The sequence below is a fragment of the Falco peregrinus genome, chromosome 8, assembly GCF_023634155.1.
Source record: "Falco peregrinus isolate bFalPer1 chromosome 8, bFalPer1.pri, whole genome shotgun sequence".
NCBI classification, from domain to species: domain Eukaryota; kingdom Metazoa; phylum Chordata; class Aves; order Falconiformes; family Falconidae; genus Falco; species Falco peregrinus.
Window position 1 is genome coordinate 28,682,081 of NC_073728.1, and position 16,138 is coordinate 28,698,218.

The 16,138-nt window shown below is 39.6% G+C and overlaps 1 protein-coding gene across 2 annotated transcripts in view; it reads right to left on the minus strand.

The window, feature by feature from the left end:
* Nucleotides 1-1,534: 1,534 nt before the first annotated feature.
* Nucleotides 1,535-16,138, minus strand: part of CNTNAP5 (contactin associated protein family member 5) — a 296,701-nt gene continuing 282,097 nt past the window's right edge. Inside the window, exons 22-25 of one of the 2 annotated variants that reach the window (XR_008748523.1) lie at nucleotides 15,683-15,901; nucleotides 12,549-12,620; nucleotides 8,837-11,504; nucleotides 1,535-3,685 (exon numbers count right to left, since the gene is read on the minus strand). Coding sequence is in view for 1 of the 2 variants with exons in the window: in XM_055812801.1 (XP_055668776.1) it covers nucleotides 11,308-11,504; nucleotides 12,549-12,620; nucleotides 15,683-15,901 (488 nt within the window). In the remaining variant the exon portion in view is untranslated. Of the gene's footprint in view, nucleotides 11,505-12,548; nucleotides 12,621-15,682; nucleotides 15,902-16,138 lie in introns of both variants that reach the window. The other variant, XM_055812801.1, reaches the window with a different exon arrangement.

Consider the following 16,138-nt stretch of genomic DNA (forward strand, 5'->3'; position numbering starts at 1 on the left):
AAAAAAAAAAAAAAAAAAAAGGTGTGGGGGAGGCTAAAGCAGTTACCTAAGGTGTTAAAGAAGAAAATATAATCTCTCTCCACTCAGAAAAACAGAAAACATGTCACAGTGACATTTCCAGCTGGTAAGCTACACAAACTTAATTTCCAAGGGTTGAATTAAAAATAAAATTGGACTCAGTACTGTCCTTACAAGCCTTAGAAAGGTTACTGCCCCCACTATATTAGCTATAAAAAAAAAAGAAGGCTGGAAGATTTATATATGTATTGGTCTGCTGTGCTCATTTTTTTCTGAGAAAAGTAACTTGGGATGGGATTCACTGTAACATGAAGTTTCTGCAAAGTGATACCTACACCCACCTCCTGCACCCACCAGGAGCAAAAGAAGGCCAGGACCCTGCTATTGAGTAGGATGGCTTTTGTGCCTGTGAGCTGCGTGGCTGGTTGTGGACTGGGACACCTGTGGTAGGCTGGCTCAGCCCTGTCAGATGGGCACTTTTGCACCATTGCCTGCAGAAACCCAAGGCAGGTGCCACAAATCTGTCCTGCCAGATAGCACACCTCCACACAGGACTGGAAACACTTATTAATCCTGTTTTCTGGCTGGCAGTCCATCCAGAAATGAAGGGGAAAAAAATAAAACTCATAGAGAAGTTCCTAAGATAAGGAGACTACATCTCTCCTGCCAATATATGTCTCTGGCTAATTGAAACACAGAATGTGTAAGCACTCAAAGTTTAGGATGGGGATTGCACCAAATCCAAGCATGTGAAACTCTTGAAAGAGTCCTCCTCTTGGTACTTACTATGATTTGCTATTTTCTAAGTCACTGTTTACAGCTTCTTGGTAGATAGTCTCCTTTGAAACTCACAGTCTTTGATACTAAGAGATTTGTGCTTTCGGTTTCCACGGAGGGTGGAAAAATAATCGGTGAGACTGAAGGCATAAAGCCAAGGCAGAATCACGGAGCCTGAGCCAGGCCCAGTTTCTCATGCTAGGGACAAGTGTCGAGGGGGCAGTGGGCAAGTGTGACCCTTGCGGCAGCCAGATGTGCAGCTGTTGCACCAGGGGACGTGGATGAAGCAGGACATGTGTCATTTATGCATGGCAGGCTGGGGAGAGAGTATTTGTGTGCGCACATGTGTGTGTCAGTACCTGGAAAGTGATAGAGCTACGACTAAGCATGTTCTCTAACCAGAACTAAAGCACGTTTCCAGAAGTGACTTTTAACCCCTTAGGCACCTGTGCCCTTATGCACTCCGGGCAAGGTTCTGCAAGCCAGCATTAATGAGTTCTGTCAGGGACGTGGGTGATGACCAGATATCCTCTGACAATAATTTTCAGCCATAGCTGAAATCAATAAATCCAGGTTGTGGGCACATCAGCTTTTATTACTGTCCAGTGAGATCTGTTGGTTTAGAGTTAACATGTAAATGTCTGAAAATTAGTTTTTCTATAATCCGCACTTCTTAATGTCCATTCAGCTAGAAGCTAAAATAAAAACACAGGAGGAGGCATTTGTCTTCCACACAAAATCATACAAAAAGTCTCTTTTTATTAAATATACATTAGTTACAGTTTAAGTCTTTCTTCTGTACAACAGTAACCATAGAAAACAAAAAAAGCTAAGGCTAAATTTATTCAGTCCCCGAACAGTGTATTAAGACATTTTACATTGTCTACAAAACTGACTTGGACTGAGGCAACGTCCTGTGGAATTCTCTTTAGAAAACCAGATAGTGAAAGGGGAATAATCTAAATCTCCATTTTGCTTTTTACTGTAACTGAAAGACTCTTGCATTACCCTTGGATGAACCATTAAAAGAAGAAGGAAAAAAAAGTACTTTTTTTTGCTTTGCTACTGAAATGAGCACTGTTCTGAGAGATTTATTTATTGTAATTTTAGTAGAACAAAGTAAAATGAATGATGAAGGGCTCATCTGTAGAAAGAACCAATTTTTTTATTATTACAAGCACTTAATATCAGCTAGCTTTCACAGCCTGTGAAGCTGCTCTTTTTGCATTTTTTTTTTTTTTTTCTTTTTAGGGTGTCTTCATATTTTCAGGCAGGATGCAGGTCCCCACAGGCCACCCAGGGGTGGACTCTATTCAAATCCCTTAAAATCCTTCCAAAGTCTGTGGGTGGGCTCCCAAGTTGGTTAACAACACACCACCCACAGACCACCCTGCCTCCTACGCACATTTCCAGAAACTCCTGAAGGTGATTTAAGCCGTGTCAGGGGCTTAAATAGAGCTGAAGTTCAGTGCCTTATCCCAAGTTTTATCCACAGTTCTGCTAGAAGACACACACAGTTGCAGTGAATGCAACTCTTGTTGACAGCAGTAGGGGATGACGAATATAAGGTCCTGACTTGAATTCATATATGTCAGCCCCAGTTTGCAGTAGATCATCACTGCCCTTGCCTAGGGTAATCCAAGGCTAAATTCATCTATGATGTATCTGCATTGACCTCAACAGGATTACAACTAGGTCTGAAGCTGGATCTGTTTCTTTCACAAAGTGGGTTTCAAAGCAGGTCAAGTACTAAAATGTTTAGCTTCTTGCTATCATTTGGATATAATGGTCTATGTTAAATATTTCATTTGCAAAACTCACAGAGTAGAGATTTTTATGGCTAGATGCCTGAAAAAGCATGTAGCTGCTTGCTCTCCTAACCTTTATTTGAAATTTCATGGAGTGGGCTGGGGTGTCCGAGTACTCCTCTGTGCCATGAATGGGATGTGAGGCTGCAACTGGCTGTATCTAAGCTTTACCTCAGAAGCAATCAGTTTTCTTTCTTAACGATACACGTGCTCAGCATTGGCAGCAATGGCAAAACACATCAGAAAATGGTTTGCCTAAATGATGCAAGAAGGAACTGTAAAGGGCATGCAAAAGTGAGTAAATAATTTCCCATGCAGAAATTGTATCAGATGGATTCTCCTTAAGATTGTGGGCTTGGAATCCATGAAAAGTAATGACCAAGAATATAAAGAAGCAAATGGTGTTGCAACATGAACAGCAGTCAGCAGTTTAGAAAAAAGTTTCCACAAACATCTTAAGTGAGGGAGGGATGGGGAGAGGAGAGCCTTTAAGTAAACACCATTCTTTGGGTCAGCTGTTGTACCCAACATTTCATTAAACGTTACACTTGTTTGAGGGAAACCATCCACAGTTCTTCTTTGGGGTATCGGGGAGAGCACCAGGGATGTAACTGGAGAGATGCAGATTAGTCAGCCAGAGGTTTGAAATCCTCTCCCATGGTTGAAGCACATCTCTGGTACTTTACAGATCATCAGGACAATTGAGGCTATGTTTTAGCAGGCTAACTAGTAATTCATTCAATGGCAAAAATGAATTGTGGCAAAAGACCTGAAACCTGATGGTTACCATGCCTTGTTTCCAACAGCATAACCTTTCTGAGAGCTTTTGATCTTGCACTGCCTCATTGCAGTTGTAATTTGGAGTGTTATGTCCCCACTCCCCCTTACAGGTCACCACCTCTAGGTGACTACATCTCCATGCTGGAGTGCAGCCTCCCTTCTGGTTGAACACCTGGCTGACATTCTGAGAATCATGTAATTTCTTCGAATTTCTGGTTTCTGTGACTGCCAGGACAAAAATCATAATCTTAGAACTGTAACACAAGTTCCTCTGCCTCCTACCATCAATTTGATTGTCTCACCTGTTAAAGAAAAAAGGAGAGAAAAAGAAAACAGAGGTGAACTAGACATGGAGTGACACTATCAACACAAACTGTTGCCTTAATCCTTCCTTAGCTGGGCTTGTAGACTCAGTACATTACAAACAACAAACAACGAGCTTACAGATTACAATAGTTCACCAGAAAGTGTGCTTTTTTTCCCCCCAGTTTTTGTCAGAGTAACTTAGTGCAAAAGATCACAAAAATAAGTACCAATATACAGAAATACCCAACCGCCTATATGCATGACTCAAAATAAACAACCAAAGAAAAAAGCTACTTCAGACCCAAAATGAGAGTGTGTTTAGAAGTTTCACAACAAAAGGAGCATGGAGGAGAGGGCCGCCCACACCAAAAGGGGATGCGAAGAAATTTTCATTGGGAAAGGAAGTGCAGCAAAGCGCAGAACCAAGGGAACAAATCGTGCTTTGAAACTGTGATAGTAACTTGTGGGAAAAAATAACCCAACAACAAAACCCCCAAGGGCAACTCTTAACTGCAGTCAACAAAGAGGTTTCTCATAAACCCCCAAAAGACTCTGAATAAGGCCCTTCGTTCGGCAGGGATATAACTATCACTTGGCTCGTTTGGTAAGTAGGCATTACAAAACTGAATGAAAGCTTTGAAATAGCACTTGTCTTACAAAGCTTCACAAGGTCCCAGTTTTTGCTTGTTTTTTACAAAGTGTTGCTTTCTGAAAAATAATTTAAAAATACTCAGAACAAAAAACCTTTGTGTCTGTGAAAAGCTGTCAGTGTAGAACAACGCTTGAAACTGATCTTCTTCAGTGTAAGCGTCGTGTAGGTGATGGTAACAAACAATGCCATGAGATGGTGGAGCACAAAGTCACATTCTGTCTCCTGTGACACTCTTGTTAAGCTGAGGTGAAGGGGACACTAGCTGATTGGTTTTCATGGATGGAAAGGAAGATTGATTTTGTTTTGAAGACAGGATTATCTTGCACCCTCCCCTGGACTGCTCTACGATCTCAGGAATCCCCATTTGGCCTTGGCCTCTGTGAAATGAGTTGGGCAGTTATGCGTCCCTTGACCGTACCAGCAAGTCTTGCAGGGCTGAGGGGGAAAATGGCACTGGCTGTACTGGAAACATTCCTTATCTGAATCCTAACATATCCTAACAAGGCTTGGAACATTCCTTATCCGAGTGGTACAGTACCACTGTCACTGGACTTCTGAAAAATTCCAGTAATTATCTACTTAGACTGTAGCCAGGATGGAAATATACTGTTGACTAAAGCCATCTCCAACCCTATAAACAGTGAGGCCCTATTGAGCTATCCGGGACTGCAGTAGCTGCAAACAGCATCTCGCTCTGAGTGGAATACCTCTCAGCTTGCAAACTCCAAAGTCTGTAAAATTAGGAGGACCATCACTAAAAGCTAAAGCTGGAGCCTCAGCTGATACCCCCACTCCTTGAGGCTCAGCCTTTTGCCCATTGAGAAATGCAAAGGCATGCAACATGAATATTTCACTGGACTGGAGGGGAACTTTTAACATGTATACCTTTATACATTTGTATATATAACTTAATACATCTTATTCATTTGTGACTGTGTGCATGTGTGTGTGAATTGATTTAGGTACCGCATAGTAAGTATAGTGTAAGTATTACCATTTTAAATCCATAGTTAAACCACTTTTGTTATTTAAGTAAATCCTATTGATCCACTTTGTAAATAATAAATTAGTTACTGATTAAGTGTTGCTAAAATCTTGTGATCAACCTTAAACTGTGAACAAATATTACACATCTTTTAGATATAAACCATTGTCCAAATCTGAGAATAAGATTGGATCTAGCCACACATAAGCTCTGTTAAGAGTTTAGAAAGCAAAGGTGTCTCTGAACCTTGTGACTCAATAGGAGGGTCTCCCTTAGCCTTTTAAATTTTTAGTCTCTGTGTAAATCATTCCAGCTTAATTTTAATTTGATTCTCTCTGTGATTTATCTATGTAGTAAGTAATGGAGTGAACACTGCCACTGAACTTTGAAGTCACACTCCCACAAATTCATATTAGAATGATTTCGTTAATATGTTTGATGGTGATTCTTCAAGAGACCTAAACCACACAACTCATTTATCAAGAACTTAGGGGTTCTGGATGGCCACTTACCTGTTGGCTTTTTCAAATTATAGTATCAGACATACCTGCTTGGGGCTAGCAGGTGTGAGACATGAGAGAAACTCATCTCAAATGGCACCAGACACATAGGGCTAGAGAGGCATCTTAGGGGTCTGAGTTAGCTTTGGATTTTGAAATTTGTGTAGATCTGTGTACATGTATGCTATCTGCCAAAGCTCCTACACGAGAGAATGAATGGATCTTGGGTCTAGAACAGAGTTATCCTCTCCCAAGCCCCATAAATTACTAATCAGGTGGCCACTGACTCAAACGCGTGCTTTGATACCTGATTTTCATATATTCAGCTATAAGTAGATGCATGCATTTCCTAAGCAGAGATGCTTAGTGTAATTTCAGATGCAAGGAGGTGTCCTTCCTTAATCCCAGCTGGCATCTCAATAAAAAGAAGGTTTCTTTTAAGACCTGAAGACAGCAGATGTATCTACTGGAGCTGCAAGATTAGTATAGATTCCTATACGTAGGCAAATTCAGCTAGAAGTAGTTAACCTATTGCCAGGAGCCCAACCCTGTCTCTGTAATCAATGGAGAGAAAGATGCACCTCTAGAGAGTGATACACTTAATCTTACAAGATGTCTGAGACATTTGCTCTGTCCTCACTGACCACAGGACAGGACTGGATGACAAGTGTAAAACAGGTAGCCTGTAAAACCAAATGCAAAATGAAACAAACCCAAAAGACTCAGATAATAGCAATCTTTAGTGCTTCCGTAGGTCTAGGACTCAATCTTATGCTCAGCAAAATCAATAGCTGACTTCATTAGAAGAAGATTCATATCCCCTCACCATGGTGAAACTATATGATGTATCGATTGTTTCTCACCCAATATGTGAAATATGTGATCAGCTAAATGCTAATATAGACAAACATCTCATTAAAATAAGGGCTTGGCTTAGACTGTAAAAACTAAGCAATTGCTAAATCGGATGGGTTACGTCTAGCTAGAACAGGTTAAAATAAAACAGAAAGCAAGCATCTCATGTTTGTATTTGGCAATCAGTTTTAACTTAAATGTCAGAGAAGTCTCATGGCTGAATACAACCTGATAACAGGACAGCCCTAAATGGCTTGTTTTCACAACTATGTTCACCCAGATGAGAATCCTGGTTTAGCCAATGTGAGTTAAAAGCCTGTCTCTTGTTTGGCTTTGTTTTCACTGCAGACATAATCTAAGTGCTGTGCCAGGCAAGAAGAAGAAAATTAAAAAAAGTTTTAAAAATTTACTCAAAATATACACTGTCCTATCTCTGGTAAGTGAATAACAACAGATGAAACACTTAGTGCAAATTACACAGGTGACTGACTTAGGACCAGCATTTTATTTCCAGAAGAGAAATGGAACAGTATAAAATATTTAAATATTTTTGAAAATTATTTCAAAACATTTCACAGCAACGGAGAAGCAGAAATCCAACCGAAATTAATTTAAGTGCTCATCTTGTTTAGTCACTTAGAATTGATCCATATCCTCAGGCAACTAAATTCCTTTGAATGGCCACACTTCACTCAGGTGACAGCTTATGTCTCATGGAACATTAGTGGGATTTTGTTTTTTGACAGACAGCCTTTATTTTTTTCTATAGCCAGCCACCAGGGCTCTCAAACAGACCTTCTAGGCATCCAACTCAGATTTTGCATAACTAAATATTTTTATAAGCATGGTTGTTATTGGCCAATTAATTTCTGGAAAACAAGAATTTGCAGTGCCTAAATCCATATTTAAGTGACTTAAGACATTTCATAGCCTAAAAATCCCTGCATAGCAATAACAATTTTCAGAGGTTACACACTATTATCACCAGGAGTAAAAAACCAGACCTAGCACCCTTCTACCAACCCCTTAACTTTTGTTATGAAACTTGTCTTAATAGAAGGAAGAAACCCCAAACAATTCTTTGATATTCTCAGGTTTTCCATTAAAATAAATCCTGACATTTTACATATGAAAAGTATTATCCCCTACGTTTACTGAAAAATGTTATCTAGAATGATAGCTAAAAGAAAAAAGAAAAGACAACCCTCACCCCCACCCACCATTCAAAGAGCAATTTTAACAAAAATAGCAGAAATGGTTTGTAATAGATGGGAAAAAATTATAATTTGAACTATAGAAAATGAAAGTAATTTGAACGCTGGTAGATTTTTTTTTTGTAATTGCATTTTTCTCTTTTTTTTTTTAAAAAAATATTTTTAATTGCTGTTAACTGGTACTGAAATAAACCAGATTATTCCCTCACTAAAGAGAGCATTATAACAACAACAACAAAAAAAACAAAACGGGGGGGGGGGGGGGATAAAAGAGCATTAGGGTACTTCATATGGTATCTTTTAGCTACTTTTTAATAAGAATATTGATATCCTGATTTAGAACATAGGATTTTAAAATGGCAAGTCCATACAAATGTGTTCATTTGTCCAGCCCTGTAGCATATAACCATTCATATCTCATTACATCCATGAGTATAGATGCATGTGTTTCTGTATACTCACGCATGCATTTATGTATGTGCAGTTCTTTCTTTTCATGGATGCATACCGATGTAGCTGCATTCTCAAGGAGTTTTACTAGTCTGGGCGAGATTAAATGAGGATAAGAAAAAATGGACAAACCAACCACTTACACTGTTTTTCCAGGTCTGGGCTTCCACCCAGGACTGAGCCACTGAGCTGTATCTGAAATGTTTGCTGCAACTCTAGTATCTATATTTGGGGAAGGGAACTTGAGCGTCCTTGAAAAAGCTCAGCATCTTGCTGAATCAGGCCCTAAGATGACTGAAAGTAATTTAGTCACTTGAGAAATGAGAGGACTTTGCTTCATTGCTCCGTCTCCCTTTTCCAGCTACTCCACTGCTGGAGCTGCTTTGAGCTTTATTGTTGCCCTTTACAGAAATGTTAGTCCTGGGAACTAACACATAGGAAAGCAGAAGGGTGATTTGCATCTGTTAGTTTGGCAAGAGGAAAATACAGACCTGTGGACTTCCCATTCCTTCCTATTCCGTTCTTCATAAAGCCAATTAAGTACATTAGGACTTCAGAGATCTTTCATGCAGAGGCCATTTCAGATCAGATGACTCAAACACGGGCAGAGGAGCCCACGCACTCACGTATTCCTCCCCTCATGCCATGCCAAACAAAGCAGCTTTTTCTGGGGGAAGGAAGGAAAGAAGGCGAGGAAAATTGCTTTGCTAGGATTTCACTGCAAAAGATAAAGCAACGTAAAAGGAACACAGCTAATGAGTCCATCATTACACACCTCATCATGCAGAAACACTCTCAAGTAATCAGGTATCATGCAAACAGCCAGCATGAGGCAAAAGAGCTGCTGCTGACCACGATCAAGGAAGAATGGCAGCAATATAATTTCAGCATAAATGGTTTTATAAAATTGTTTGGTTAGAGTTCTGGTTATAGGGCTGGCCTCACATATTCCTCTTCACTTGAGAGCAATATCATTCCAAGATTGCTTTCTCTTCACGGGTTGTTACTTCTGAAGTCTTCCAAAAGAAGTAGTGAAGAAACACCATACCCAAACTGTCATTTATCTATTCTTCCTTGTCTGTGTCTGTCCCCTCCTCCCATCATAAAAATAACCAGCTACGTACCTTTGTGATGCACTGCCTGGAAAAATAGCATCTGTTGCATGTGTAACTTCATCTCTAGTTTGCTGTGGGTTACTAACTCATACTGCGATTCTTTGATTTTAGTCTATGTAAAAAGGCTCACCATGCGGAAACCCCAGGATGACTGCAGAAGGATGTAGAGGGCAAAGAAAGAAATTCAGCTGCACAATTAATTATCTTGAATTATACCTTATTAAGAGTACTCCAATAACTATTTCTTTTTCTTAGCTGTTGGACTGATTTAACTCCTGTCAGAAACCTCCAAGACTGACAGCAAATTCTACAGTCCTCAGAAGCCCTGCGAAGGCAGCATGTCACACGGACACAAGCAGGGTGTGGAAACCTCCCTCGGTGGGACTTCTCCACTTCTCACCCACGGGATGTCTGTGAGGGAAAACAAGGTTTTTCAGCCTCACAGTGAAACCGTGCAGCACAAGTGAAATGGGCAGGGTCTGAGTCTTCAGTATTGTTCCTAATCAGGAAAGGACAGAAGACTTTAGAAAAACAGGAGAGAAGATTAATTTGAAGTATAGTATTTGAGATATTTTTTAATCTGTTTCCCTAATGCTCTTCCTTGTTGCTCTTCCTTGTAAACAGGGATGATTAAATATTAACCTTTTTAGACATGACATCAGGACATGACATCATGACATCAGACCTCTCTAGATTTGGCAAAAATATTCCAATTTCTACAAGCAGGAAATACCAATCAAACTTTCATGCAGGTTTTTTTGGTTGGGTTGTTGTTGTTTGTGTTTGGGTTTTTTTTTGGGGAGGTGTGAGTAGTTGGATATTATTTTTTTTTAGAAGAACTGGCGGAAGGTGTGACTCATGTTTAAACTATTTTTGTTTTTTCTTGCCTATGTACTTTTTCTTTGCCACAGCAGCAACAGTGTTTAACCTCAGTGCGAGATAATCCTCCATATGGCATGAACAGGTATATGCTGCATTTCTAACATTTCAGACAAATATAGAGCACCTAAGTCCTAGCAGCTTCCTAAAACCCTTGGAGATTCAAGCTACTATTTTCCATGCTTCAGCTAGAGTTATGCTAGAGTACCTTGGGTCTACATAGCCAGCCTTATGAGATGGAGGTGAAAGAGGTGCACGGGAATGACATTTATTGTTGATACATATATTGTTGGAAAAGTACTGATAAGCCTAAAAGTTACAGTAAAACAACAGGAGGTTGGGGGAAGGAGCTTAATGAGGACAGGTTTATATTTCCTTATCTCATACCAGCTTCTCAACTGGTATAAATTAATGTAACACTACTGAAATCAGTAGATATCTATCAATTCATATCATTTGAGAATTTGGCCAGTTCTTTATGATTGTTGTAAATGAGCCTGTAAAATACATCAGGCGTTGTGGTCTCATTCTTCCCCTCTATCCTGTCCCAGTATCTGTAGAGCTATGTGTTCAGCTACTTTACCTCTAGTTTACATAGTCCAGCTCTAGTGTAAAAGTGATGAACTAAAGGGCTCCAAACTAAAACATAAATAAATGTAGGGACTTTGAAACATCCACGAACCTACAGCAGAAACTAGGTGTGTATGTGGATATTGTTTTGTGTAGGGTGGGATAACAGGTCTCTTGAACTGCAGAAGTAAACTGTGACTGCCAGGTTCTTGTGCAGAGAATGAGGCACTGTGACTGTTTTCAGTGTTTCCTGTGCAGGGCGGTCTTTTCCAAATGAAAAAGAAGTTAGCAAAAAATGAATGTTAAAAAAAAAAATTACCAAAAGAAAAAAGGAAGGAAGAAGGGGATAAAGGAAGGAAGGTTAGGGGAGTAAGATTAAGAAGAAATTGCGCTGTCCATCAGATGAAATATTCCCGTTTACACTCGGTCACTGTGTTTTGCAAGTCAATATCAGCTTTAAGGGAGCTCTCAAGGTTTTCTGGGTATTCCTTCTCCTTTGTCTGGCTACTTCGATGTGCTTGTTTGTGTTGATAGAGGAATCTGCTCATGATGGCAATGATGCAAAAGATGATGAATATCACAACTGCAATTACACCTGAAGAGGGGTAAAATAAGGAAGGATAGAAAAAGTAAAAACCAAAATGAAACAAACCCAAACCAATATACCTCAAAAAATACATTACCAATGCACAACACCTAGTGGATATGATGGATAGTTCATCTCAGTCTGTACCCAATCATCTGCCTCTATCACAGCCTCCCTGGTAGTTTTTATTTCTATTTTGTCACCTTACATAAGACTTAAATCAGCAAGCATTGACATAATTGACCTTCTAAATTCAGTCAAATTCTGCTTTCACTGGAAGTGGAGTCAGTGTGTTTTTTAAAAACTAGATCTGTATGCTCATTCAAATTCTTGCTCTGTCATATTTTCTTCTGTGTTATCTCTGGAAACCTTGCATGAGCCTTGTACACTTTGGTTTATAGCTTCTAGATATATCAAAGGCAGCTCCCTACAGGGCATCCTAGAAAATAAACCGAGATAAATTGCCTTCCATGTTGTTAAAGGAAAATGAAAACCATACATGAATCTATGGGACAACTTTCCCTAGTATATAAATGCTTCCATATGACCAAGTGAGTTCCACTATGCCACCAGCTTGCAAAGAGACAACTCAAGAAATACAGGATATGTGAATACAGTGTTGAGGCTCTCGTCAGTGGTGTGTAAAAGAATTACTTGTTAGCTGGGTCTTAGATCACAGAATCACATGGAACCAGAGCATGGCTGAGCTTGGAAGGGACCTCTGAAGGTCACCTTGTCCAAATCTCCTGCTCTAGCAGGCATACAGACAGACTTTGGTTGTACTTTAGAAAACCCGGGTTCTTGACAATCCATAATGTCTTTTTTCTGGGTGATATCCAACATCCCGTGCTGCCACTATTGGCTTCATACATAATGCAAACCCCTATCTAAGTAGCTTGATAGAGGTATGTGCTAATAAATACAGCAAATACTAGAACTGCATTAGATTACAAAAGACTTGAACTGGATTTTATGGGTCCCAGATTTAAAGTATCCTAGATGTTTGCCTTGACAGAATTATTCTTCAATTGCAATCTTTAAAAATGAAGTTACCTCCAATCACTGCTGAATCGCTTCTGACTGCATTGGTGAGAGGCTCTTTTTCATCTGTCTTCCCAAAAGGATCTGCAGTTGGTGAAACAAAACAGGACTTATTTTCTGTATCAACTATATTCATTTTCTCTGTGGTTTAGACAGAAGCATCCTCCTAGCCTCATGAATTCTAATCTGTTTTCAAAAGATGTGATTTGGAGGATTGGAGAATCAAACCAGAAAGCTCTCGGGGAGGGGGGGGGGGGGGAGGGGAAGTGACCTTGCAGGGCAATTTTCTTCTACATCTTCAGGAACAAAGTCTGTTAACAGTATATTTAAAAGGAAACAGAAAGGCTTACACTAACATCTGAAAGTCTTGTCTCAGTTTATCAGTAGAAGAATCAGAGAGATGTTTGAACCAAATAGCTCATTGGGAGCTTTGGGAACTTTCCTCAGTCAGAGCTTTTCTGTTATGGGGGGAGGTTGTTTTTTGTTTTGGGTTTTTTTGTTTGTTTATTTGGTTGGTTGGCTTTTTTTTTATAACTAAGAAACAGTATCAGAAGAAAAAGGAAAGCAAGGCTAAATAGATTTAGACCTGACCTATGTTTGTAGATGCATATATAGCAGTCAAATTCAATCCCATTAAAAGAAGCAGCCTCTGCTTGGGACAGCTTCTTGGAAGGCGTGTTTTTCTCCCCACTGCAGAACCGTAGTGCTCAAATTGGATTCAAAACAGGGAGTGGTCAGAAATTAATTCCTATATTAAAAGCATCTTGATGTTGCAGCTTTCTTGTACCCAATCTATACATGACTACTGTCGAAACATATGTCTAAACAATCTATACGCTGGTAGTTTCAAATTCAGACCCAAACCTGAGAGGTCAAGCTCTCCCTGAAGCCGGTGGAGCTCCAGCCCACTGTACTACGGGCCACTACACCCAGTGTACTTACTGTACTCCTTGCTGTTTCGGAAATGCTGTGTTTTCTACTGCTAGCAGAATCCAGCTTTTCCGCACCTTCACTTTTTTTTTTTTTTCTTTCAGCTTACCCTCTCCTTTGATGAGATTCCTATCTGTGTTTCTCTCCTTTACAAGTCTCCAGGCTATCGCACAGAGGATGTACATGAGACTTATGGATGACTTTGCTATATATTATACTGCTTTGCCAAACTAGTCTTTCCAATGCAAGAGGTGAAAGCCTGAGAAATTCAGTCTTCTAAGGTTTGTTGTAATTTAATATCCTTGCCTTGGTAGCTGTAGTACATTTTGGTACTTCACTGTACAAGATGTTTTTTATTGAAACAAGCAACAATTTCATATTTGTGTATCAGGATGTTTAGAGTTTTTTGTTGTATCTATACATTAGAAAATCGACACAGACTTACACAGTTAACCTCAAAGTTATAGTTTTCTTCTCAGACACTCAATAATGAGAAATTGGGAACTGATTAATTGAGATATGAGCAGTAAATCTGAAAGTTAATCCTTAATTCTGTCTTCTTTCTATTTCTTAAAATGTATATTCCATGCAAAAATGTAAATCTCAAGTACATCAATACAAAGTATAATTTGCTAAAAATTGGATTTTTTTTTTAACAAGAATATACCGCCCAGTGCTCTTACTTTAGCATATAAAGACATGAAGTCTTCAGAAGTAACTTGTTCTAAAGATCTTATTCAGGCTTTAATGAAATCCAGTGTGAATAGTGAGGCAGTAGTATCAGTTAATTTAACGTATTGAGAGGAAATCATATTTTAAAGCACAGAGTGGCAAAGACAGGAATAAGCTTTTATAATAATTCTGACTTTCTGATGTAACAGTGTTTAATCTTGACAATAGAGTGCAACTGATTGTAAGTTTCTGATGTAACAGTGTTTAATCTTGACAATAGAGTGCAACTGATTGTAAGCTTTAAACATTAAAGTCCAAAGATGCTACATTCTGTTCTGGGTTCTGTCCTGCAGTTCTGAGCCTCAGGTTTTACCGCTTTCTAAACTCTTTAGAAAAATTAGATCATCAAGGTGACAGATCACAGGGCAAGGAGTTCATATTTTCAGTATCATTGCCCATTTGGTATTTACAAGACACATTTCTTCTGTGCGTTCAGAGCAGGTACCTTAGACAACTCTGGGCGGTGAGAAGAAAGCTGGGGGCTGGGGAGAAGCACTGGCAGCCATTCTCCACAGAGTAATCAGCAGCCTTTTTCCCTATGCAGAATGCTAATAGCATCATTTGTTTTCTGCTGAATATCTTAGGCAGAAGCTGCAGGAAATGGGGATTTGATGCAAGTGCAAATGTCAAAGGAATCATATTATGATCTAAACTAGAGTTTTATTAGTAATCAGAAAAAAAGAAAGTGGCTTCATAGGTCAAGGGGCAAAAAATAGCCCTTAATTTGTACCCCTTTCTGGTCATTAAGAATTCTGCCACATCCACTGGTGACTAAAGCAGCAACTTGATTGCCCCTGTTCCTGGTGACAACAGTTCCAGCTGCTCTGAGTTTCCTTCTCTGCATACAAATTCACATATGCAAAATACTTAAGATTCCCAGAGGACAGTTTCAGAATTGCAAAAGATAAACGAACTATTGGCATCATGTTACTGGTACTGCTCAAGTAGTGCTCCTTCTCTAGCTTGAGAGAATAAAGTACAAGCATTCAATAGAAGTCACACACATGTGTCGAGGGGTTTGTACAAGGAATTTTTGTTTGTTTCTGCTAGGGTGGGAAAAAAAATTGACTTCTTTATTGTATGACTCCTGTTGCTTCATCACCACTACAATACAGATTCTGTGCAACATGTATGTGCTTCTTTGAGATCTGCACACTGGAGCTATCTGGAGTGGACAGGAACAGCAAACCAGGTGTATAACCATACTTCCAATGCTGTTTCACTATGGCTTTGGGACCTTTTTGTTTGTTCTAGGCATGTTTTACGTGATCTAGGAACTTAGTCTGAAAACTTTGGTTCACTACAAGGACTTTTGAAGTGGCCTTGGCTAATCCTAATGCCCATCCTCAACATGCCTAATTGAGAGAAAAGGCAACTTCCAAATCCAACACTAATACTATCACAATTGCATTACAGCAAAAAGGAAGGAAACCTCACTCTACAATATCCTTTAAATTCCCCATTCCCCTCTAGGCAGGACATACCTGATGAGGAATATATCGTGGTTACCGTGTTCACATCAGCTTCCATTATGGATGAACAGCTGGATTCAGTCAAGGAGCCTTTGACAGTGACTGGAGCAATGCTGGGATGGCGTAAGGCAGCTTTCAGGGGAGCAATGTGGTTGTACTGAACAGAGGACAGGCAGCCAGTGAAACCATAGGCATTTGCCTTTGCGACTTCAGGATCCAGTGACAAACTATCTGCAGTACAACAGAAAAACACTCCAGGAATTATCTATTTTAGGAAGGCATTAAAAAAATGAATCCTTTTTTTGCCTTACCCACCCCTTTTACTTCTCCTCATGCAATCTCAATTGTTCAGGTTTTATTTCAGCAGACAAGTTGTCCCTGGCCTGAACCATGAGGTCCCCATCCTTCCTCTACAACACTACTTACTTCGAACCAAGTTGGCTCCGACATAAAAGCCTGCATCGTGCT